This window comes from Siphateles boraxobius, unplaced genomic scaffold (genome assembly GCF_051911475.1).
Source record: "Siphateles boraxobius isolate OS27281-9 unplaced genomic scaffold, OSU_SipBor_1 32, whole genome shotgun sequence".
NCBI classification, from domain to species: domain Eukaryota; kingdom Metazoa; phylum Chordata; class Actinopteri; order Cypriniformes; family Leuciscidae; genus Siphateles; species Siphateles boraxobius.
Window position 1 is genome coordinate 3,556,372 of NW_027508942.1, and position 25,073 is coordinate 3,581,444.

Here is a 25,073-nt window from a genome sequence, read left to right on the forward strand (position 1 = left end):
CTTGCCTTCCTGTTCCCACCCGTCCGTGAGGAAACGTAGGAAGTTCAGTCCTCTTAAAACACATAAATGAGCCGTGTCACACACACACACACACACACACACACACTCTGACAGTGATGAAGTCGGGACCCCTCCCTCACACCTGCTGGGTCTCAGGATACACACCCGAGCTCTCATTCACAGCATTGTGCTCAAGACCAGCAGGTCAGCATCTCAATTAGTCTGTTTCCTGTCTCAGCTGTCAATTGTCTTTAACAGGGTGAAGTCACAATGACAGTGAGGTGTTCGCTTAGAGAGACAATGACGTGGCCAGTCACATTTACAAACGCTGGGTAGTTTTCAGTTTGAAATTAAGATACATTAACCAGACAAATGCGAGTTTAACCAGGTAACAACAACATAGCGTAAAGTGGGTTGCACTGCACACTTTACGAGAACATCTTTAAAACTCAAATCCATTGTTGCAACACTCAACACACAAGTAATCAGGCTACTTTTGTCAAGTAACTAAGTAATGCATTAGTTGAAAAGTTACTTTTTCAAATGAGTAATGCAAGTTACGTAGTTTTCCCATGTATTGACTCTGACAGCTCTCCTGTCCCTGTGAGAGAAATCAGGAGTGAGAGGAGAGCAGTTGTGTGTGAACATCATGATTATTATAGATATACACTAACACAGATTCAGTATTCATCAAAATGAATAAAAACAGTGAAATGCAAAGAATATTAGAATAATATTATGCAAATGCTCAGAATATTCTGCAAAGCTGCACTAGTTAAATTAAACAAATATACTTTCCTATAATAATGTGACATCTTTTAAAGTAAACCCATCCATCAGTAACTGATTGAATCGTTTAAAGTTAAAATATGCGAGGAAAACAAGAGGTTGATGTCAGCTGAAAAGGTAAGTGTCCTCAGAGGCAGAGCACATTTTTATGTTGAATAATTGACAATAAGAGCAGGAAAACGCATTAAAAACATGAAGGGGTCAATTCTGATTTCATTATGACTTTAAATCTGTGTCGTTCAAGGCAAGATGTGACGCAACAGCTAAACCCGTGAATGTGTAGTTTCTGCCATTTCACAGTCCTACAGTGACATCTGGTGGTTGTCTGAGGTATTTCATCCTCCAAACACTGTAACATCATCAGTTCCCAGATAACCACGATTGTCAGGGCATGACACTTCAAGTTTAATATGTTCTGAAGGCTCACATTTACCACATAATCACAAAGCATTACAAATGATAAGTAGGGTATAATAACAAAAGATTTCTTTATGAATTTCTCATCAAACACAGGGAATGACCTACATAATGAAAGATAAAAGCCTGAAGGGTGTTGTGTGGCTTTTGAAGGAGCAAGTGAGTTCTCCACACCATAACCACAATAATTGCTCAAAGGAACCGTATTGTTGGAACCACTTTCAAGGAATCTTTTTTTTTTTTTTTCAAAACAGGAATGGTAAAAACAGAGCTTGAGCATTTAAAGCAGCAGATGATAAAAAAAACTGCAGTGCATGTTTACAATAACCAGAACAATATCATGCTTTGGTGTTTCATTCTAATATATGCTATAGTCATTGTCCCTGTTGTGAACAAGCCTTAACACTAAAAGCTTAAGGTTTGATTTAGTCCTCCATTTCCTCTATTTTATCTTAAACATCTCACAGTAAGGACAATGATCATCACACTTTAAGAGTACAACGAATATAACAGACATGACAAGGACTTTGATTTCTATAACGTAAAAAAATAATAATAATCTGACTGATATTGCTCAATATTGTGGCATGCAGAGATGCATCCATTATAACTGTCATTCTTTTTTCATAATGCAGATCTGAGTGCCAAATGCTGAATCCATGATTCAGTTGTACTTCTGTAAACAGGACCCGCCTGCAGCTCAGACAGAAGTGTTGGAGAGAGCAGTGACAGCTGTGTTCTGCAGCGCTGCTGAGCTCAGGAGAGATGAGGAGATGGTGGCCTGTAGGGGTCGCACTGTCAAACACAACATTTATTTCCTTCAGAAACTCCGTCATTTTAATTATCATGGCTACAAGAAAAATAATATTATCAATTTAAAGGTGCACTATGAAACTTTTTTTTCTTCTCAAATTAACATTTTAAATGAGTCAAAACATCATCAATCCTTCTTTTAAAACAATCTATTTTTTAGTTATGAGTCGCACAGAACCGAAGTATAACCAAAAAATAAAAAGTTCTTCTGCAAAATCAAAACAGTCTTGTTTTTTAACCGCGAGAGGGCCAAACGTTACATCATGTACATTTAACTGCACTGGCACTTTTGGATGAGAACTGAATTGAGCTGGATAAATGTCTGAATGAACTTTACAATATTAACACGTTCATTGAACTGAATTAAAACTAACACTGACTTGACTTGAGCTGAATAATACTATTATCTTCTGTAGAGATGCTTTACAGCTTAAATTGAGTTTCATAATTATTTTACAACATAATTATTTTCTGTTATTTACAACTTTTATTTTCCTTTCTTATTCATGTAAAGCCGCTGTGACATGATCTGTAGTGCATAAAGAGCTAGATAAATAAATGTGACGACAAACAACAATAACGTAATCCTGCATAAATGGTTTGCTGTGGTTTATGTAACTGTCGGACCTGTGCTGCTGTGTTCTGATGTAAGGTTCTGATTGGTCAGGCTCTCCTCACAGCTTTGCACTCGCTGAAACGACTCAAAGTTCACAGACGCATCATCTTCTGAAAGGCCATGTGCCACCTGTCCGTCACCAGGCCGACAAACATCGAAACGCACCCACTGATAACTGAAGCAGGGAAAGCAAACAGAAACTCAATACTTTGCAACTAGTATGTCATTAATAAATACATTTTTATGACCTAAAAAGTTTTATTGTGGCTTCTGAGACATTTTCGAAGCTTGCAATAAAACTAATCTGATCACATTATTCTGTTGTGTAGAATAAAACTGAATGTTACTCACTTGCTGCACTTGCGAGCCCCAGGACAGCTCTGGATCAGGTTCTGAATGGTGGGGTGAGAGAAACCAAAAAAGTCTGCTCCCGACGGGACGACGCTGATCAAGGGTTTGGCACTAGATTAAAAAAAAAGGAGGAGGAAAAAAAATCATGTTCATTTTGGGAACATATTCTGTGTAGTACAAAGTGAATCAAACACATTTCTGGGTCACAAGGTGGATAAACCTAAATGCAAGATCATTAAGATTTTATTTTTAAATGTTTTTATTCATTTTATAAAAATTTTATACACACATTACCACTCAATAGTTTGGGGTTGGTACGATATTTAAAATATTTGTGAAAGAAGTTTCTTCTGCTCACGAAGCCTGCATTTATTTGACAAAAACACAGTAAAAATAATTTACAATATTACTGTTTTAACTATTTAAAATTAGGTTTTCTATTGTAATATTTTAAAATGTAATTTATTCCTTTGATCAAAGCTGAATGTTCAGCATCATTACTCCAGTCTTCAGTGTCACATGATCCTTCGGAAATCACTCTAATATGATGATTTGCTGCTCAAGAAACATTTCTTATTGTTATCAATGTTGAAAACAGTATTGCTGCTTCATATTTTTATGGAAATATTTTTCAGGATTCGTTGATGAATAGAAAGCTTAAAAGAGAAGTATTTATTTGAAATAGAAATCTTTTGTAACATTATAAATGTCTTTACTGTCCCTTTGGATTAATTTAATGCCCCCTTGCTGAATAAATGTATTAATTTTTTTTTTTTTTACATTTTTTTGAACTGCAGTGTATAACAATGATATTTAAATATATTTCACAATTTAATTATCTTTTTTTGCATTACAGTACTGAGGATGTTGGGGGACAAAGTGCTTTAACGTGATGAAAATATAAAAGATTTACACTGGTAAATGCTGGTTTGCAATCTGTAGACTAATTTAATTCTATTCAATGATCAGTATGAGCGACAGATAGGCATGTTCAAGACTTCACCTGCGGGCGGCGATGGCTTTCAGCAGGTTTGTGTGACAGCTGAGCACAGATGAAGCAACGATTGCATTCTGTGGGTCATCCTCTGGTGCGATCTCAAACTAAATATTACAAAGAATAAATTACAAGAATGTTGGTAACACTTCATTTTACAGTATGTGCACTTTAAATGTACTTACAGTGTTCTTACCACAAAAGTAATGAGTAGTGTAAGGTAACTACATTTTTTTTTTTTTTTTTCTTTATTTATTTTTAAACAGGGACAATGCAAAATATACATTAACCTTAAGAGGAGAGATGCATTTTACCAGGTTATAGCACTTGTGCTAATTTTCACCTGTAGTCCCTGGGCAGGCTGATGTCAACAGATACACATATTAATAAAATCATTCCTCTCAAAAACAGCACAAAATAACACAATAAAAGAAGAAGAAAAAGAGTCACACCCTTCATTCATTCTTCAACATTCATTTACAAATACCCTCTCACATACACGTCAATTACAATACATTATGCAAGCATGTTTGTTTTAAAAGAAGCCATTTTTTGGCCCGGTCTGAAAAAGTGCTAAAATGTACACATGTGGTCAGCTCCGTTGGCAACTGATTCCATTGTCTGATGGCCACACATGAGAAAGCTGAGCTGCCGAATGCTGTTTTACACTGAGGAATCCTACACTCGCCCCGGACAGTGGATCGAGTGACTCTAGTTGCAATTTCTGAGCTCAGTGAAATAAACCTTTTTAACGGAGGGCCTGCAGTACCATTTATTATCTTAAACAAAAGACAGATATTTGAATATATGACTGTATTTTCAAAACTTAAAATACTATGTTTTTTAAGAATATGACAATGATGAAACAACCTAGATTTCTTGTCATGAATCTTAAGAGATCTTTTGTACAATGATTCCAGGGACCTTAGTGCTGTTTTACATGCTTGTGACCAACTCGTCATGCAGTATCGAAAGTGCGGAATTATCATCGCATTCAGATATAAATTAGATGCATCTATGGTCAAAGAGTTCCTAATATATCTAAAATGTGCTATGTTCATTTTCAACGTGTTGGTTATCTTTTTAATATGTTTTTTAAAATTTAAATTTGGGTCAAGAATGACTCCTAAATATTTAATTTGGTCAACTCTTGAAATTTCCTGACCCTCAATAATAATTTTTGGTTCAGTTTTACATAGCGAGGACTTGCAGCGGTTTGTGAAAAACATAGAAACTGTTTTGTCAACATTCAAAGTTAAGTGAGATTTTTTTAGCCAAATGGAGATGTTTTTCATTTCCTCAGTTAACTTTCGAGCAACATCCATAACAGTTTTGCCATGAATATACACCACTGTGTCATCAGCATACATTATCATTTTAGCATTAATACACACAGACGGAAAATCATTAATATAAAGAGAAAACAACAAGGGCCCTAATATAGAGCCCTGAGGCACACCCATAGTGCATGCTTGTAAGGGAGATGATACATTATTTATTGATACACACTGTTGCCTTGCACTAAGAAAAGATTTAATCCAATTTATTGTACTTATACTAATAGAGAAATGTGTTAATTTATCCATTAGTAGTTCATGGTTTACTGTATCGAAAGCCCTACGCAAGTCAAGAAAGATCGCCCCTACAACACCTCCACTATCCAAACTTGATTTTATTTCTTCTATTAAGTAGCAACATGCTGTCTCCGTTGAGTATCGTTTTCTGAAACCAAACTGGAGAGGATGTAATGCAGTATTGCAATCAAGATGTTCCACTAACTGTGCTGCAACTACTTTTTCAAAGACTTTGGAGATAGTAGGAAGAATGCTTATAGGTCGATAGTTAGAGACCTGGAGCTTGTCTCCTGACTTGTGTATAGGCTTTACTATAGCTGTTTTCAAAGATGTGGGGAAGATACTTTCATTTATAGACTGATTTATAACTTTAGTTAACACTGGAGTTAAAATTTCCTTGTGCTCTTTTAAAAACACAGAATCAATGGAAAAAATGTCTTTAGATTTACTATTATTTATGTGTGATATTACTTTCAAAACTGTCCTTTCATCTACATGAGACAATTTAAAGAATGACTCATCACAATTAAAGTTATATATACAAATTGGTTTCGGGAACATATCTGCCAGATCCCGCACCGAATTTAAAAAATAATCATTAAAATGTGTTGCCACCTCTATATTATCATTTTGAATAACTCCATTTATTTTAAGTTGTACATGATCACAATTTGTTTTTTCTTTACCAAGTAATTTGTCCATACTTTTCCAGAGAAGTTTACTATTGCCTTTTGCGTCTTTAATCATATTTAGATAGAAGTTTGCCTTGGCTTTTCGAAGCTGCGAGGTAACCTTGTTCCTTAGACTTTTATATACATAATGATCAGTGGTCAATTTTGATTTAAGAAAGGTTTTAAGTGCCAGGTCTCTCTGCTTCATTAGATCCCAGAGAGAGTTACCAAACCATGGCAATTTATTTTTATTAGTTTTATTTCTCTTTAATTCTGTATATTTAGTAACGGTCTCCTGTAAAGTTAAGGTAATATTATTACATGTATACTCACAGCCTTTACTGTCAACTTTACACTCCCAATCAATTTCATTTAAATCATTCATCAGTGCAATTTGATTTCTCTTAGGAATATGAAGAATTTTATTTTGATTTTTTAATTGCTGTTTGTCCCTATTCCTGGATTTATTTATTTTTCTAGCAACTAGAGTAAGGTTGTGATCTGACAAACCTGTTATTAAATTATATGTTTTGGTAACCCTATCTGGTTTATTTGTAAATATGAGATCAATCAAAGTTTGAGTTTTTTTTGTTAGTCTAGTTGGCTTGTTTATCATTTGAGTCATTTGTACCGAGTTTGTAATATCCTTAAGTTTTTTCTTTCTTATTTTATCAAGCCAGTTTATATTCAGATCACCCATTAACAGAGTTTCTTTTCTTTCATATTTTTTAAGTATTTCAGCTAAGCCAAGATAAAATTCATTTGTCGCATTTGGTGGTCGATATACAGCAAATAGAATGAATGACATTTGTGCTGAAAGGGTTATAGTAACACCGACGCACTCCAAGGTTTGCACTGGAATGTCTATTTGATGACTATTGATGCTGTCTTTCACAAAGATTAAGACTCCGCCTCCTTTCCCCTTCCCTCTGTCCCGCCTGTAAACATTATATCCAGGAATTGAAAACACGGATAAAGGAGTCATGGATGTTAACCAAGTCTCTGTAAGACACAGGTAATCAAGATTTGAGTCCAAAAGTAGATGTTCCAATTGTTCCGTTTTTGAAATCACACTGCGTATGTTTATATGTCCGCCAAATATTCCTTTTGGTTTTGTTTTAGGATTCCAGAGTACCGATGCGTGATTAACTGTTTGAAAGAGTTTAGTGTTTTGTTGTTTGGAGGTGACAATAGTCTGCAGCGAGATTAATTCTGCAGTTTTGGACGCACAGCATGCTGATATGTTACCTTGTAGTATGGAGGTCACTGGTGTTGCCGTGGATGTATTCAGCTGCGGTGAATGTTGTACGACCATAGGGCCCGGATTTGCATGAACATCCCCGCATAGTAGTAGCATAATGCAAAGAATCAACGCATATCCTTCCTGAACCTTTGCATGACGAGCTACTCTCCGTGCGCGTAGCTGACCGCTGTGTTTATCCTGATAAACGGCTCGCCCACCGTCCAGTACGTTAGAGTAGATTATATACTGGCTCCACGAGTCCAGTGGAGCAGCGATCGTCTTTGGCACACCGCCAGATGAAGTTGAACGTTCACAAGCAGCTACCCAGCTCCCAAACATTTGTGTAGTAGTGAGAGCCATCAAGTAAAGCACCACAATTAGCACACTTAAGGCCCGGGCATTTGTATCTTTTGTCAATGGCCATAAAGTCTTGGTTTTTACGGCAGTTCTTATATCAGGCAGCTTCCCAGATGTCTTTAGGATAGGTGAAAAATCAGCGCCTGCCAAGCTGCTGCTGCTAGCTACCTGTACTGCTGCCGATGCCGCCATCTTTTTCCAACTTTTTCCAATCACACACACACATCAGATCAGTGATATCCTCCAATCACACACACACATCAGATCAGTGTATATCAGTGATTTCCTCCAATCACACACACACATCAGATCAGTGTATATCAGTGATTTCCTCCTATCACACACACACATCAGATCAGTGTATATCAGTGATTTCCTCCAATCACACACACATCAGATCAGTGTATATCAGTGATTTCCTCCTATCTAACATGGGTTAAGTTAAGGTTTAGGGGTAGGTTCAGGGTTAGTACCTAGTTAGTGTCATTACTACAATAAGTACATAGTATGTTCATGCGAAACAGGACTGTAAAGCAAAGTGCTACCAGTATGTTCAGTAAAATCATCAACTATACAGAAGCATGCACATGCACAAGTGAGCACCTGTGGTCCTTGGCCACCGTCTTTGATTTGGCAGGTGTAGAGACATTTCTGATCAGAATTCTTCATGCTGGCGAAGACTCTGGTGCTGCAGAAGCCCACAGGATAGATAGCAGTGTCGTCATGAAACAGAGCCCTGTCTGTGATGATCTACCATCAAAACACAAACATATGAGCTCAGGAAGGAACCATACAATACAAAACAATATAATATTTATTTATAAAGCACATTTAAAAACAACCAAGAGTGACCAAAGTGCTGAACAGAACAGAAAAAAATAAAACTACAATAGGTAAACAATAATCGTACCTAAATCCAGGAGTATTAAAAGGCAAAGAGAATAAATAGAAACAGAGAGAGCTAATGTGATGTAAAGAGGGAGACTGTAATTATACAAAGTTTTGGGCCTGCAGTCGCAAAAGCACGATCACCTCATTTTTAAGTCTGGATCTAGGCACCATGAGTAATGGAACTGAGGGGCCAATTTGCTGAGAGCTTTATAAACGAAAAAAACTATTTTGACAGGTAGTCTGTGCAGACTGGATAAAATGGGGGTGGCTGACTCACACTAGCGGGTGCCAGTAAGGAGTCTGTTGTTTGCACTAACTGTAGACAGGAGAGGGAAGACTGAGAGACACCAAAAAAAGTTAATTATAATAGTCTAGACGAGTTATGAAATCATGAATCACTATTTGAAAGTTACTCTGCCAACTTTCTAAAGTTAAACCCTTTTTATCTCAAAGATGAAAAAAGCATTATTTTACAACAGTACTGATCTGTTCATCAAATTTTAGGTTGTGATAAAATAGAAAGCCCAGATTTCTAGTGCACTAAGTTTTATATGGGACAAGAGAACACAGTCAAAATCAAGCACACAGTTTTCCTTGGGCCCAAATAGAATTATTTCAGTTTTATTTTTGTTTAAATTTAGAAAATTTCTTGAAAGCCAAAGCTTAAGTTCATTTAAACAGACCAACAGGGGTTGTAAACCATTTTTATCGTCATGTTTTAAGGGGAAATAGATCTGAATATCATGAGCGTATAGATGAAGGGATACTCCGTATTTATTAAAAATGGAAGGCAGAGGTAGCATGTACAGAATAAACAATACCGGCCCGAGGATTGATCCCTGAGGGACTCCACAGTTTACTGTGGGATCACTCCACAGTTTAGTGTGGGATCACTCCACAGTTTAGAGGTACACTAGAGGAGGACTGATGACCAATACGATCACTAAAACATCTGTTGGTCAGATAATACCGGAACCACTGTAAGACTACGCCACGAAAGCCCACAGATATCTCCAGATGTCTCAACAGGACCTCATGATCGACCAAATCAGATGCAGCACTCAGATCTAATAAAACCAAAGCCATGGATTTCCCAGAATCGGTTTCTGTAAAAATATTGCTTGAAACTCTTAAAAGGGCAGATTCAGTACTGTGTAAAGCTTTAAAACCAGATTGAAACGTTTCATGAAGAGAATTTACAGCCAAGTATGATTGTAACTGAGTCAGTGCAACTCTCTCGAGGATCTTTGAAATAAAAGGTAGATTAGAAATAGGACAGAAATTAGAAAGAGGGGAAGGATCCAAGTTTTTTTTTTTTTTTAAGATATGGCATCTTAAATCCTATATGCATGATGTCTATATGTCAACACCACAGCAGCTTTAAGACTGTTAGGGAAGAAACCAGTAGGCATTTGTTAATAACCAATAACAGGCCAGGCCCAACTGTGTCCATAATTTGTCTCAGGAAAAAAGGTGGAATAATACCCTGAGGACAGATAGTAGGTTTTAGGTGACCAACAATTTCATTACATGAGTCCAGATTAATCGTCTCCAACTCAGGCCAGATGGAAGAACATAATGGAGCATCATGCATAGTATATACAGAGTTAGACCACTGAGATCTTAAAGTTGTGATCTTATCAACAAAAAACATTCCAAAGTTGTCACAGACAGCAACAGCGGACTCTAAAATAGAATGCACAGGAGGATTTAAAACAGAGTTAATAGTGGAAAAGAGAACTTGGTTTATGAAAATTGTTTGTAATAGGTTCAGAAAAATATTTGCATTTTGCGTTTTTTGAAGCATTCTGAAACAAACTCAGTCCCTTTTCCATTGGCGCTCAGCCCGTCTACATTAGGGTGACCACTATCAAACAAACCAAATGTGGGACGATTATAAGTTTGTGTGGGACAATGTGGGACATGTTACCAACACTAAAACATAACCTGAAACTGTTATATAATGTTTATCTAACTTAATAAAAACATTTTTATTCTGCCTTTCAGCTGATAAAAATTATTTGTCCTTTAGTCCCTTCCAGAAAACAGCATTACATCACAATGTAACATAACATGTCTTTATTTTACATGACATTTAAATTCAACATCACTGAGCCCAAAGGCAGGCATCATGCAGAGAACTATTTTTGAAACAGTTCTGACCAAGTCCAGCTAAAATCCAACAAAATAAACAAATAAAATATAAACCAACATGAATTTAGATAATTGACAGTCTTATATATTAAGAATATATTAAACCAAAAACATTCTTTTTTTTTTTTTTTAGAAAGGATGTGAATTAGAACAACCACAGCAGGCAACAAGTTGATAAATTCTGTAAAATTTAAATTACCGAATTATCCATTTGTTTTCTGACAGAAACACATGGAACGAATCACGCTCCACATTTTGATTGACAGCCGTCACAACCCACTGGTGACCGTGTTTACTCCTCTCCTTTAACCATTGGATAGGATTTTAAAAACGGCTGTTGTATTTGTACTTCTGACGAAGCGCTGTTAACTATAGGTGAAAAACTACGCCGCAAAAAGAATAAATCAAATGCTTTCTTAAAAAGGCAAAAGAACGCATGCACGTTTTCTTAATATGATAATTAAAAACCAACAGACTGATACAAATGCGGGACATTTTCTCAATATGCGACGTGCGGGACGGGTGGCCACCCTAGTCTACATACCCGTCTAAGGGTACGTGTAGTGTCAGTGTGCCAGGGCACATTAGAATTCATAATATCTGCACAAGTGGAATTAAAAAGATTAAGATGTGCATCAGCGTCCAGATTATGCAGAGTAGAGTCAGACTCCAAACAGTTACGTATATCATGATCATGGTAGGCTGCAGAAAATTGTAAGACGGCGAGTTAAGCGTGCCAGCGATGGGTTTCTGAGGATACGGCCAGTGAGAGGGACAGTAAAGAGTACAGGCCTGTGATCAGAGAAAGATGCACTGCTGATTTCTATGTTTGAAATAGAGAAACCATGGGTTAAAATTTCTCTTAAAAACTGCTCTTAAAAACTTGCTCTTAAAAACTGCTACCTCTTACTGCCAAGAAAACAATATTTATGACCTTATTATATAACATGAGTCAAACTCCTTGTACCAACTGACTACTGCAGATTTAAGCTGCTTTTTTTAATGATTTTTGCTGTCGTGCAAATGAACGGCTAGAACACATTAAAAATGTTCTGTTTTCATTTAAAACGGTGTCGTGTAAGCGGCCCCTAAGTAAATAACTCAGGGATGGGCAACTCCGGTCCTCGAGGGCCACTGTCCTGCAGAGTTTAGCTCCAACCCTGACAAAAATTATTTTTTAGTAGGGGAGAGTGGGGACAGTTGCAACGTGTGGCAGTTGCAACATTGCTGATTTCTCCAATCAGGAATGAGCCAGAGTCATGACACTCCTACTGCACATGCTCAGTATGCCCCTCCTTCTTTCTAGAAGTTAACAGCCACATGTTAAACCTCCTTAAGGGAGAACTGAAATTCTAGGTAAAAAAGTAACTTTTTTTACAACTAGATTTTTTGTCATACTGTTTAAACGGTTTAAGTATTGATCTTTATAGTTTTATAATTTGAATGTGTAGTTTCTTAGCTCTTAATAGACTTAGGTACAATGTGTTCAAGCTAATGTGTTAGGCTAGCTTTTCTAGTTTTAAGATGGCTGCCAGGAGGTGGGACAGTTGCAACGCATTTTTGCAACTGTCCCCACATGGTGTTGCAACTGTCCCTCATGACAATAATAATGACAATTAGATAAAATTGATATAAAAGACAATTCAGTGGTTTGATAAAGAACATATTTCAATAGCCAGGTGTCTCCTCTTTGTATTTCAGCAAATTGCTTTTTTAAAAGTCAAACTAGGCTGAAATGTATCCTACTTTTTTTGTTCTGTTTTTTCAGTATGCCACAAGACGGGAAAAGGAAAACAGATAGGGGTGTCCCTCTACCTATTCTGTCCTTAGCTGCTGCTGTAGTGCGCAATGACAGCAGGACAGTGAAGTCTGTGGCAAAACAGTATTCAATTTGCCACACAAACCTCTACCGCTTTATTAAAAAGAGAGAAAGGCTAAGTCAAGGAGAAGAGATGAGGACAGGTAACTGGACCCCGAGGAGGGTCTTCTCAGTCCAACAGGAAGATAGCCTGGCAGAATACCTAAAAAGAGCAGCTGATCTTTTCTATGGTCTCAGCACTAAAGAGGTAGGCCTAAGCATGAGGAAGGTATTAAAGCAGAGTGTAGGCTCAGAGGGATAAATTCAAAGACAGTGACTTTGCACCATCTTTGGTAACAGACCGGCCGCCACCACCAGTTCTTCCAGAGCAAGCTGGGACATCTGCTTCTTCTGCAGTTCCTCCAGTGCAAGCTGAGTTCTCACATGAGACTGTTAGACCTCACCCCAGTGTCACAGTCTTATTGGATATTATATTCATTCATTACACACAGACTGATATATTTCAAATGTTTATTTCATTTAATTGTGATGATTAAAATTGACAACTAATGAAAATCCCAAATTCAGTATCTCCGAAAATTAGAATATTACTTAAGACCAAATACAAAAAAAGGATTTTTAGAAATGTTGGCCAACTGAAAAGTATGAACATGAAAAGTATGAGCATGTACAGCACTCAATACTTAGTTGGGGCTCCTTTTGCCTGAATTACTGCAGCAATCCGGTGTGGCATGGAGTCGATCAGTCTGTGGCACTGCTCAGGTGTTATGAGAGCCCAGGTTGCTCTGATAGTGGCCTTCAGCTCTTCTGCATTGTTGGGTCTGGTGTATCGCATCTTCCTCTTCACAATACCCATAGATTTTCTATAGGGTTAAGGTCTGGCGAGTTTGCTGGCCAATTAAGAACAGGGATAGCATGGTCCTTAAACCAGGTACTGGTAGCTTTGGCACTGTGTGCAGGTGCCAAGTCCTGTTGGAAAATGAAATCTGCATCTCCATAAAGTTGGTCAGCAGCAGGAAGCATGAAGTGCTCTAAAACTTCCTGGTAGACGGCTGCGTTGACCTTGGACCTCAGAAAACACAGTGGACCAACACTAGCAGATGACATGGCACCCCAGACCATCACTGACTGTGGAAACTTTACATTGGACTTCAAGCAACGTGGATTCTGTCCCTCTCCTCTCTACCTCCAGACTCTGGTACCTTGATTTCCAAAGGAAATGCAAAATTTACTTTCATCAGAGAACATAACTTTGGACCACTCAGCATCAGTCCAGTCCTTTTTGTCTTTAGCCCAGGCGAGACGCTTCTGACGCTGTGTCTTGTCCAAGAGTGGCTTGACACAAGGAATGCGACAGCTGAAACCCATGTCTTGCATACGTCTGTGCGTGGTGGTTCTTGAAGCACTGACTCCAGCTGCAGTCCACTCTTTGTGAATCTCCCCCACATTTTTGAATGGGTTTTGTTTCATAATCCTCTCCAGGGTGCGGTTATCCCTATTGTTTGTACACTTTTTTCTACCACATCTTTTCCTTCCCATAGCCTCTCTATTAATGTGCTTGGACACAGAGCTCTGTGAACAGCCAGCCTTTTTAGCAATGACCTTTTGTGTCTTGCCTTCCTTGTGCAAGATGTCAATGGTCGTCTTTTGGACAGCTGTCAAGTCACCAGTCTTCCCCATGATTGTGTAGCCTACAGAACTAGACTGAGAGACCATTTAAAGGCCTTTGCAGGTGTTTTGAGTTAATTAGCTGATTAGAGTGTGGCACCAGGTGTCTTCACAATATTCTAATTTTCTGAGATACTGATTTTGGAGTTTTCATTAGTTGTCAGTTATAATCATCAAAATTAACTTGACATATATCAGTCTGTGTGTAATGAATGAATATAATATCCAAATTTCACTTTTTGAATGGAATTACTGAAATCAACTTTTTGATGATATTCTAATTATATGACCAGCACCTGTAAAGATTTGAAAAATGATGCTGAAGTATGAGTTTTATTACATCTAAATGACTGTTGCAACTGCCCCTCGGTACTGTTGCAACTATCCCCATATATGGGGACAGTTGCTACATTTTTCAGGGTCCATTTAAGTACAAATTACTTTCATATTATCACATGTACACATGTTGCAACAGTATGGGCAGGTAGGTGACATATATGGGTTTAATATATATATATATATATATATTTTCTTTCTAATACAAACAGTCGCTGAGAAACTGAAGGAAATGTAAAAAGTGTTGCAACCGCCCCCACTCTCCCCTAATCCTGAAAACATTGATTAGCTTGTTCAGGTGTGTTTAATTAGGGTTGGAGCAAAACTCTGCAGGACAGTGGCCCTCAAGGACCGGAGTTGCCCATCCCTGAAATAACTAATGATCTTCTCAATGGAAGTGAATCAATCAAAAACTAACTTTAGCAGGACAATAACTTTATTCTAGAGCTAATGTAAAGCCAAAACAATCTCTGTTACTTTAATTTCCTATTACCACTGTAAAGCTGCTATATTGGTAAAAGCGCTATGTAAATGAAGGTGACTTGACTAAAAGCACTGAGTTTGACACATTAGGACTGTTTGATTGTCTGACCTCTCCTAGGCTGTACACGGTCAGTCCACCGAGGACGATGGGAAAGAGTGGTCTCCCGGAAGAGTCCAGCGAGATGGGCTGAACAAGCTTACGCACTCCTCCCTCTGCAACCTTCCTCCTCTTACAAATCCTCTTCATGACTGAAAGGTGAGCAAACATATGCTAAGTAACTATTAAATCAAAATAAAGACACATAAGAGAGAACACAGCAGCGAGAAACACTCACATTCTTCCCTGCCGTTCTCTCTTCCTCTCTCTTTTCGTTCTTTTTTGGGTTTCTTCAAAAGGCTGTCTTCAGATGCGCAGAGTCCAGGGGTCTGGCTGTGGCTCGCAGGTAGAGCAGCGCTCCCTGGTGTGCTGGAGCTCATAGTGCCAGGTGTGTGTGTGTGTGTGTGTGCGCTGCAGCTGGGAGTCGGGACGGCCTCTCCTTCAGACAGAGACTGAAACTGCAACAAAGACTTCAGCAGGAATCTGGAGATACAGGATGAGATTAAGTGGACTGTGTCTCACTTTTTGGTGCGTATGTGTGTATATACATATATTATACACTACAGTTAACTCTTTGCCTGCCGACATTTAAAAAAATATTGCCAGACACCGCCAGCATTTTTGATAATTTACACCATTTTTTGGCCCCAGTGGTTGTGTTTTGTTGTATGAATATCTGAACATCCAATATGTCAAAAGAAAGAACAGAGCCTCTGCTTTTAACCCTCTGGGGTCCTTCATTTCAGAGTCACACTCAGGACCTTCGGGTGCAAATGGGCCGGAAGGGTGGGATTCATATTTATTAAAAGAAAATCATAATTTTTTTTTTTTACTTGTTTTTTTATAATATTTTTTTCTTTTCTTTTTTGGTGTTTTGAGAATTTTATGATTTATAATTAATATTTATTCAATAAATATGACCCATTTCCCCCCAGTTTGCCCCCCATTGAATATAATAGAAAATTATTTTTTTAAAAAATATTTTTTTAAATTTTTTTTAAAGCTGTATTTCATTTTAGAGTCAAGCCTAGACCTCATGAAAGAAATTTTTGAAATGAGATGGATGCCATCTGGTGGACAAACTGAGCATTTTAAAAATGCAAAACACATAGGTAATCTGAATTTATTGGTTTGTTTATGTATAAAAGTGTGTTTGTGTGTGTGTGTGTGTTTGTTGTATGTAGGGATGCAGGAAGTACAGCGCCCCCTACCGTATAATAGTGAAAACCCAGAAAGCCAGAAATTTCTGTCAATGGCAGGGAAAGAGTTAAATATTAATATTTGTAATAAAATATTTTTAAACTGCTTTATATTTTTAAGGGAATGTTTTTTTTCAGGATTATTTGATGAATGGAAAGTTAAAAAAAATTTTTTTATTTGTCAAAGAAATCTTTTGTAACTTTATAAATGGCTTTACTGTAGCTTTTAATCAAAATATTGACCCCAAACTTAAGATAAGAGAATGCGGGCGTACCTCCTTTCTTCTTTTGCCCGGACAAACTTCTCTTCCAGGTGAGCAATCTCATCATATAGTGCTGCGTTTTCCTGGGAGTCAAAGGACAACAATTCAAGCATGGTTACACCGATAAATAGGCAATTATATATTTAAGCTGCCAGTGTCGCCAGTGAGATCCCTAGTGGGTGTTCCAACAACTAGCTGGATATGTATCTGTGTTGAAAGTGTAAAATCCAGATCTGTCTGGTTTCACTGACTAGACCATTCAGGATCAGCGTCAGCTTGGCGAGTACCACTGTATATGTACACAGAGATAAATCATAAATCAAAAGAAAGTTACGGAACACTAAAATAACTTCATCTTCCTGCCAACACTCTCCACTACAGGATGTGGTGACGGATCATGTGTGCTCCACTAACTTCTCTCCTATTGGATGTCTCTGGCGCAAGTCTCCCTTTAATTTGCACAAAGTTAAACATATCCAACTTTTTTCAACTTGTATCCTGTCGCCAAAGGCCACTGTTGCGCGTGTCATTAAATTGAACGGGATCGTGTCACTTTGTCGCTTGCAGTGTGAACAGCTTTAAACCCACTGTGTTATTGGTATAAAAACTTTCACTCACAAATATCATGGAACGGGCAGCCTTGCGCAGACGGACGTACTTCAGTCGGTACTTCTCATTTTGGTTCTTGCGAGGACCTTTCCTGGCCTTAGGCCTGGACTCAGTGTGGCTTGTGGGAGAAGGAAGGTGTCCCAGCGACGAACCGGACCCTGAACTTGAGAAAGTCGACTGAGCAGAAAATGTCTGCAATGCATGCTGTCTCTCTTCATCAGTCTGCATATGTGAGTTACAAACAATAAGAGTTTAACAGACAAAAAAACATCAGCAGAGCATTTTTGTCCGATTGAAAAAACCGTCACATGGGTTATGCCACTAAATTGTTGGAAACTATTTAAAGGTGAAGTGTGTCATCTCAGTATAATGAACATAGAAGTAAGATTAGATGGACTATATAAATAGTATAAACACAGCAGCTCTGTTTGATTTAGAGGACCAAATGTCAACTGTTGCTTCGACCAATGGCATGTGTGGACAATATTTCCTTTGTCAAAAAATTGGCGAACCTATATGTGGCGAACAGGACGAGGCCGAGGGACGTGTGAGAACGGCGCGAGGCCGGTGGCGTGAGTGATAATGAACGCCTGAGTTTATGTTGTGTTGTGTTTTGTTTCTCTTTTGTGTAACCAGCAGTCGTGCACGAGGGGCTGCAAGCGGATCGCTTTTTTTTGTATTTCTTTTATTTTGTCATTAAAAGTTGTTAAATGTTCGCCGGTTCCCACCTCATTCCTCTCACAACTTTGAACCATACTATATTATAGTATTGCAAAAACCTCAATTCGCCTTTAAAGTAGACCACACAAAATATAAACTGAGATCAACAATTATGTGGTTGTTTAATGTGTTGATGCAGACTCCAAACAACATAAAAATAAGAAAATGATGACTGGACAGTTGCCTGAAAAATGCCACAAAAAATAACAAGCAACAACAAAACAATGTGGAACTTAGTAATCGTCATGTGTCCTAATGAAAACTATTTCCTAGTTAAAATTAGTGTAACGGCTAACTAACGCGTGCTTATGGACTTACCAACAGCGCAAAAACTCCATTTCTGCTCTCAATCCTCTTGAAGCGTCTGCTGCCTTTCTGTGTCTGTAACAAACTGTGAAACTAAAGCAAATGCTGAAGACTGAGAGCTGACTTTACTGTACATGAAGACTCTCTGTGACAGACTGCTCTGACTTTACCCTGTTTCCTAAATCAGTCACTCTAAAACTTTAATCAACGTACAAATGAAAGACAAACAAGTGAAATCATGATCTAAATTAAACACATTGCTGGTACTGAATGGAAAACAAAGTAAATATGGAACATGACTGACAGTGAACAGCGTGAGTGTCATAAATCATGCCTTGCCTCACCTCTCGATACATGACTGCCTCAAGGCTCGACTTTGCACTGTGAATAGAGTAAAAGATACAGCGATTATCTTGACATCTGTGCGTTGCCATGTAAATATTTGAACCTGAAGGAATATTTCTGTACTTTGACTGCACCAGTCCACGATCAATGATCCGCTGCTTGATCTCCTTGATGTGCATGGGGCGCCCAGCCTCTTCCAGAACAATCTTAAAAATCAGAAAACTCATTGATTTGATCACATGAGATGTATGTGAAAATGACGGTTTAAGAGAGATGTTCACCTGAGCAGCATCGAGCCATGTGAGGTTCGGTTTATCTGCAACCTCACTGGGGGTTTCACTGAAGAAGAGCAGAAGTACAGTATATGACCGGGTAAAACTTTTACACACATCCACCATAGATCTAGCAGTGTCTAGTAATCTCAATTATCAGTTTAACTATTACTTATAGTACTGCTATAGTAAGAAAATAATACAGCTTCATACTAAAACCCACTGAGACACACAGCCCTTGTGAAAAAGTGCTTTTAATTGTATTGAATGTGCCTGTTGCATGACGCTAGCTGAACAAACTCAGAGTTTCAGAGTAGGTTTAGTGGGCTTTCACACTGAATTTATAAAAGATACTTCAATGTCCTAATTGAACTAAGAGCTAATCTGAGCCCTGTCTGTGAAACCAGGCCATTATGTTTTAATAAACTTTTGTCATGCCTTTACTAACTAACAATTGTGATGTGTAATTACAAATATATTTAAATACATGACATACAAGTTTTAATAGAAATGACAGTGAAGAATATTCAGTTGTTCATAAATGCTTCTCAGTATATTCAGCAGTACACTTTAACCATATTTCAAGACAATAGAATTATGAAACTACATATAAAGATGTACTCAAGTCCTACTTAAATGAGTTAAAGTAAACTATAATGCATTTTTATTTAATTGTAAATAACATGCAATTAAGTGTACGAATACATGGGTGTTCTTTAATATATATATTTTTTATTTTGCTTTATTGTTATTTTCATATAGAGAATGTATAGGATTTATCCATGTTACATGTATAAAAATCTATTCTTTGGTTTTATGTGACTTAATACTTTTTAGTGATTATTTAAGTCTTTTAAATTTACATGTTTAGTATTTCCCTATAGTGATTATTTGTTTTTTGGAATAAATAAACAAACAAAATAAAAAGTATACGAATACAATACATTCAGTTCACACTTAAGCATAATCGTCTATAAATAATCCGTGCCTTTTTGCTGGTTTTACCCACCTTGCCAGCGCATACATTTACACGATTTTTAAACAAAACAAACCACTTTTATAATTTATTTTCACACAAAATATGTTGATCAATGTTCAAGTGTATATGTATATATATATATATATATATATATATATATATATATATATATATATATATTTGTTAACATTTTAAGGGTGTGCCTTTAGCCCTGTTTTCAGTAAGACAAAGAATGTTGTGTTTTGGCCAAGATATTATATTATTACCCTGTTTTGGGATATGTACGTCAGTAGTGTCATTTTTAAGAACAACACCATGGGTAACAGTTACTGGTCATATGGTCAACCCTGATCGTGGTAATACGTCTTAAACATTACTGCAGCATTTTGTAATAATGTAAAACAGCTGTACGTGGCTCGATTGCGTAAGAAGTGAAGGGAGTATTTGATAATGAACACATTAGAGATGACTGATCATCCGCCCAAACTCACGCGTCGAGACTCTCGGCGGCTCCAGTCAGGCTGTTCATGCTGTCCAGCGCTGGAAACAGAGAATAACTGCCCTGTCCATCCGCCTCCATCTCTGACTCAAAGTTCAGCGAGTCCATCCCTGCCCGATCTGTGCTTTACATCCACGTCTGGGGCGAAATAACACACATCATTATCTGTGCTAGTAACTTTACTGCTAACTAACGTAAGGGTAAAAACAAAAAAACACGATCCAGCCGTGCAGAAATTCAGAATACATGTCGATGCAAGTTCACCTGTAATCTCACTCGATATGTATTACAGTACTCATGCTGTGCAGGAAAGAATAAAAATTCTTCTGATCTTCAATTTGCTGACATGTTTGATCCAGCATTGAATTGTGTTCAGTGCTAATGGGAACCACTGGACGATTAAGTGAATCGTTTATGTTTCCGGGGAGCACATTTTGGGAGCACACACCACATCAGCTTCAGTGCCACCTACTGTATAATTTATGATATACATTTTTAAAAAATAAATCAAAGAGAGGTAGTGTTTGCAAAAACACAAACACATACACGGGTCTCTGTGCAACGTCATCATCACATAGATGCGCGCGCATCTAAGAGGCAGAAAACAACACCGCTTCTTTACGTCTATTCTAGCAGAAGCAGAGATGACACGGAGCTGTTGTGCTGTAACGTTAAACTAACCTAAATGCATAGGGTATGTCAGGTTTTTATGATTCGCAAACTTAGTTGGACAATTTCATTTAGAGACATGATGACTAACATTATAACTTAGCTTACTAGTCAACTTACTAACATTTTACATAATGTTATATTAATATTCAAATGAAACACAAACAAACAAATCCAACTCTGAAATTGCAGTTTATTATTGAGTCAACAAGAATTTACAAACTATGCAAAATCTACGTTAATTGCAATGTTCTTTCACAGAACTCGGCCCGCGCGCATCCGGTATTGTATGTATACAAGAAAACGTCTACGGTTACGTATGTAACCCTCGTTCCCTGAGTAGGGAACGGAGACGTTACGTCGGATGACGACGAATGGGGTTTCGCTTAGAAAGCCTATCAACTTCGAGTATTACAAAACGAGCCAATGGCAAAGAAATGCCATGGGTCTGCGGAATTTGCATGGCGTAACTCCGCCCCACCTCGTGGGTATAAAAGGAGGAAGCCGGCAGCAAGCAGATATGTTTCTTCGCTGAGGAGCCAAAACTGAGCTCAGGCGATCCCCGCGGTACAGCGGAAAGTGGCAGGCAGACGTAACGTCTCCGTTCCCTACTCAGGGAACGAGGGTTACATACGTAACCGTAGACGTTCCCTTTCGTTGTCACTCCGAGTTACGTCGGATGACGACGAATGGGGATACCAGTCTAATCACGCCACCTTCTCAGCTGTCTTCCAGTGCCCTGCGTAAATCGAGATCCCTGTCAGCCTGGACAAAGGACTCCATATAACACAGGAATACCAAGGTACACTGGGAAGCATATCCCAATCTTAGGGGAAGTATGCAATTAATGCCAGCCCGGAGGGAGGGGGACTTAGAGAATACACATATGACCTGAAGGAAGCATATGGAAAACACTGGGGTGTCCAGCCGCAGGTGGAATATTTCAACCCCAGGGGTGGCAAGGTGGCTTGCCAAGGGAAAGACACACGCTCAGAGAGGCTTACAGTGGAAATACACATGTGGGGGTCGCTCAGAGGAGGGACCATGCACACGGGAGGCACCTAGCCGACGCACAGGCAATAGACACTGGCGCCGACGTCAGGAGTGCTGGAGGAGCTCAGGGCTTTCGGAGAAGCTCACCTGAGGAAAATATCGCACGTATCCAGTCCGTGGAGTGGAATGGCGAGCAAGCGAAGACACCTGAGCGGGTCCGGTACTAGCTGGTTGAAGCGAGTACACGAGAGGACACAGGCTCCACTCGGAGATTATAGAATCTGGCGAATGTGTTAGGTGTCGCCCAGCCTGCAGCTCTGCAGATGTCTGTTAGCGAGGCGCCATGCGCTAGAGCCCAAGAGGACGCCACACTCCGGGTGGAGTGGGCAGTCACACCAAGGGGGCACGGTCGACCTTGCTGCTGGTAAGCCAAAGCAATGGTGTCCACTATCCAGTGAGACAACCTTTGCTTGGAGAGAGCCTTTCAGAATCAGAATCAGAATCAGAAAGAGCTTTATTGCCAAGTGTGCTTGCACACACAAGGAATTTGTTTTGGTACTGAGGCTTCCAGTGGACATATACAAATACAACATGAAACATAATACTACAAATTATAAGAATAAAAAATAAAAATATAAATATATGAGAATAAAACTATCACAGTTGGGTTTAGTCAGAATAGACATTTTCAGATTTACAGATTATGAACCTATTTACAGTGTTTTGAATATTATAAATAAATAAATCTACATATAAGTATCACCTGGGTTGTGGGATATTGCACTAAACAGTGGGAGTATTGCACTTACAGGCATATGCCTTGGGAGGAGTGTTAACTGTTCAGAAGGGAAATGGCCTGTGGGAAGAAACTGTTCCTGTGCCGAGATGTTCTTGTGGCCAGTGATCTGAGTCTCCGTCTTGACGGTAACAGTTCAAACAGGTGGTGTCCAGGGTGAGTGGAGTCTGTGATGATTTTACCTGCTCTCTTCCTCACTCTGGAAGAGTACAGGTCCTGGAGGTTTGGCAGGGGGGCACCAATAATCCTCTCCGCAGTCCGGACTGTCCGTTGTAGTCTCCTGATGTATGATTTGGTAGCTGAACCAAACCAGACAGTGATGGAAGCGCACAAGACAGACTCAATGACGGCTGAGTAGAACTGAATCAGCAGATCCTGTGGCAGGTTGAACTTCCTCAGCTGGCGAAGGAAGTACAGTCTCTGCTGGGCCTTTTTCACAGTGGAGTCAATGTGATTGTCCCACTTCAGGTCCTGAGAGATGATAGTGCCCAGGAACCTGAATGACTCCACTGCTTCCACAGTGCTGTTCATGATGGTGAGTGGGAGGAGTGCTGAGCTGTTCCTCCTGAAGTCCACGATCATCTCCACTGTTTTGAGCGTGTTCAGCTCAAGGTTGTTATAACTGCACCAGGCAGCCAGCTGTTCAACCTCCAGTCTGTAAGCAGACTCGTCACCGTTTCGGATGAGACCGATGACAGTGGTGTCGTCTGCAAATTTCAGGAGCTTGACAGAGGGGTCTTTAGAAGTGCAGTCATTAGTGTACAGGGAGAAGAGCAGTGGGGAGAGAACGCACCCTTGGGGAGCACCAGTGCTGATTGTGAGTGTCTTGGATGTGTGTTTCCCCAGTCTCACTCGCTGCTGCTGGTCCGTCAGGAAGCTGGTGATCCACTGACAGATCGAGGATGGTATGGAGAGCTGGGTCAGTTTGGCTGTGAGAAGACCAGGCATGATGGTATTGAAGGCCGAACTGAAGTCCACAAAGAGGATCCTTGCATAAGTCCCTGGTCTGTCGAGATGTTGCAGGATATAATGCAGTCCCATGTTGACTGCATCATCCACAGACCTGTTTGCTCTGTAAGCAAACTGAAAGGGATCCAGCAGGGGTCCAGTGATGTCCTTCAGGTGGGCCAGCACCAGTCTTTCAAACTTCCCTTCAGCTTCCCACCATAACAGACAAAGAGCTGGTCTGAGGTCCTGAAACACTGCGTTCTGTCTACATAGGCGCGGAGAGCGCGTACTGGACAGAGCAGTGCCAAGGCTGGGTCTGCCTCCTCCGAGAGCAGCGCTTGCAGGTTCACCACCTGGTCCCGAAAGGGAGTGGTAGGAACCTTGGGCACATATCCAGGCCGGGGTCTCAGGATCACGTGAGAGTAAGCCGGCCCAAATTCCAGGCACGCTTCGTCAACGGAGAATGCGTGCAGGTCCCCAACCCTCTTGATGGAGGCCAGTGCAACCAGGAGCGCTGTCTTCATAGACAGGAACTTAAGCTCGACTGATTGCAGGGGCTCAAAGGGAGCACTCTTCAGGGCAGTTAGAACCACTGAGAGGTCCCAAGAGGGAACGAGAGGAGGACGAGGAGGATTTAGTCTCCTCGCTCCTCTCAGGAACCTGATGATCAGGTCGTGCTTCCCCACCGACTTACCTTCGATGAGGTCATGATGTGCGGCAATGGCGGCAACATAGACCTTCAGGGTGGAGGGAGACAGCCTTCGCTCCAGCCCCTGTTGAAGGAAGGAAAGCAAAACACTGATCGAGCATCTCCGGGGGTCTTCTCGGTGAGAAGAGCACCAGTTGACGAAGAGGTTCCACTTCAACGCATAGACGTGTCTCGTGGACGACGCTCTAGCGGAAGTGATGGTAGCCACCACCGCCGGTGGTAGGGTACTCAAACCTGCCTCGTCCCATCCAGGAGCCACACGTGGAGGTTCCAAAGATCGGGACGAGGGTGCCATAGGGTGCCCCGTCCCTGAGAAAGAAGGTTCTTCCTCAGAGGGATCGGCCAGGGAGGTGCTGTCGCGAGGAGTACTAGTTCGGGGAACCAGGTCCGGTTGGGCCAGTAAGGGGCAACCAGAATGACCTGCTCCTCGTCCTCCCTGACCTTGCGCAAAGTGTGCGCAAGAAGGCTCACTGGGGGAAACGCATACTTGCGG

At 39.7% G+C, this 25,073-nt stretch overlaps 1 protein-coding gene across 3 annotated transcripts; it reads right to left on the reverse strand.

Moving 5' to 3' along the window:
* Positions 1 to 1,170: 1,170 nt before the first annotated feature.
* tbrg1 (transforming growth factor beta regulator 1) lies at positions 1,171 to 20,889 on the reverse strand. Of its 3 annotated transcripts, none has more exons than XM_077194601.1 (15): positions 20,730 to 20,889; positions 20,458 to 20,603; positions 18,997 to 19,054; positions 18,839 to 18,921; positions 18,715 to 18,751; positions 18,383 to 18,445; positions 17,354 to 17,566; positions 16,748 to 16,818; positions 15,512 to 15,756; positions 15,286 to 15,425; positions 8,429 to 8,575; positions 3,990 to 4,087; positions 2,987 to 3,097; positions 2,647 to 2,810; positions 1,171 to 2,001 (listed from the first exon to the last, which is right to left on the reverse strand). In XM_077194601.1, exons 2-15 carry the CDS (start codon positions 20,571 to 20,573, stop codon positions 1,907 to 1,909), a joined length of 1,641 nt encoding a protein of 546 aa, XP_077050716.1. In that variant the 5' UTR covers positions 20,574 to 20,603; positions 20,730 to 20,889; the 3' UTR covers positions 1,171 to 1,906. The 3 variants fall into 3 exon arrangements, with proteins under 3 accessions (XP_077050716.1, XP_077050717.1, XP_077050715.1); XM_077194602.1 differs by having other exon boundaries at positions 18,383 to 18,455; XM_077194600.1 differs by having other exon boundaries at positions 18,715 to 18,921.
* Positions 20,890 to 25,073: the final 4,184 nt, after the last annotated feature.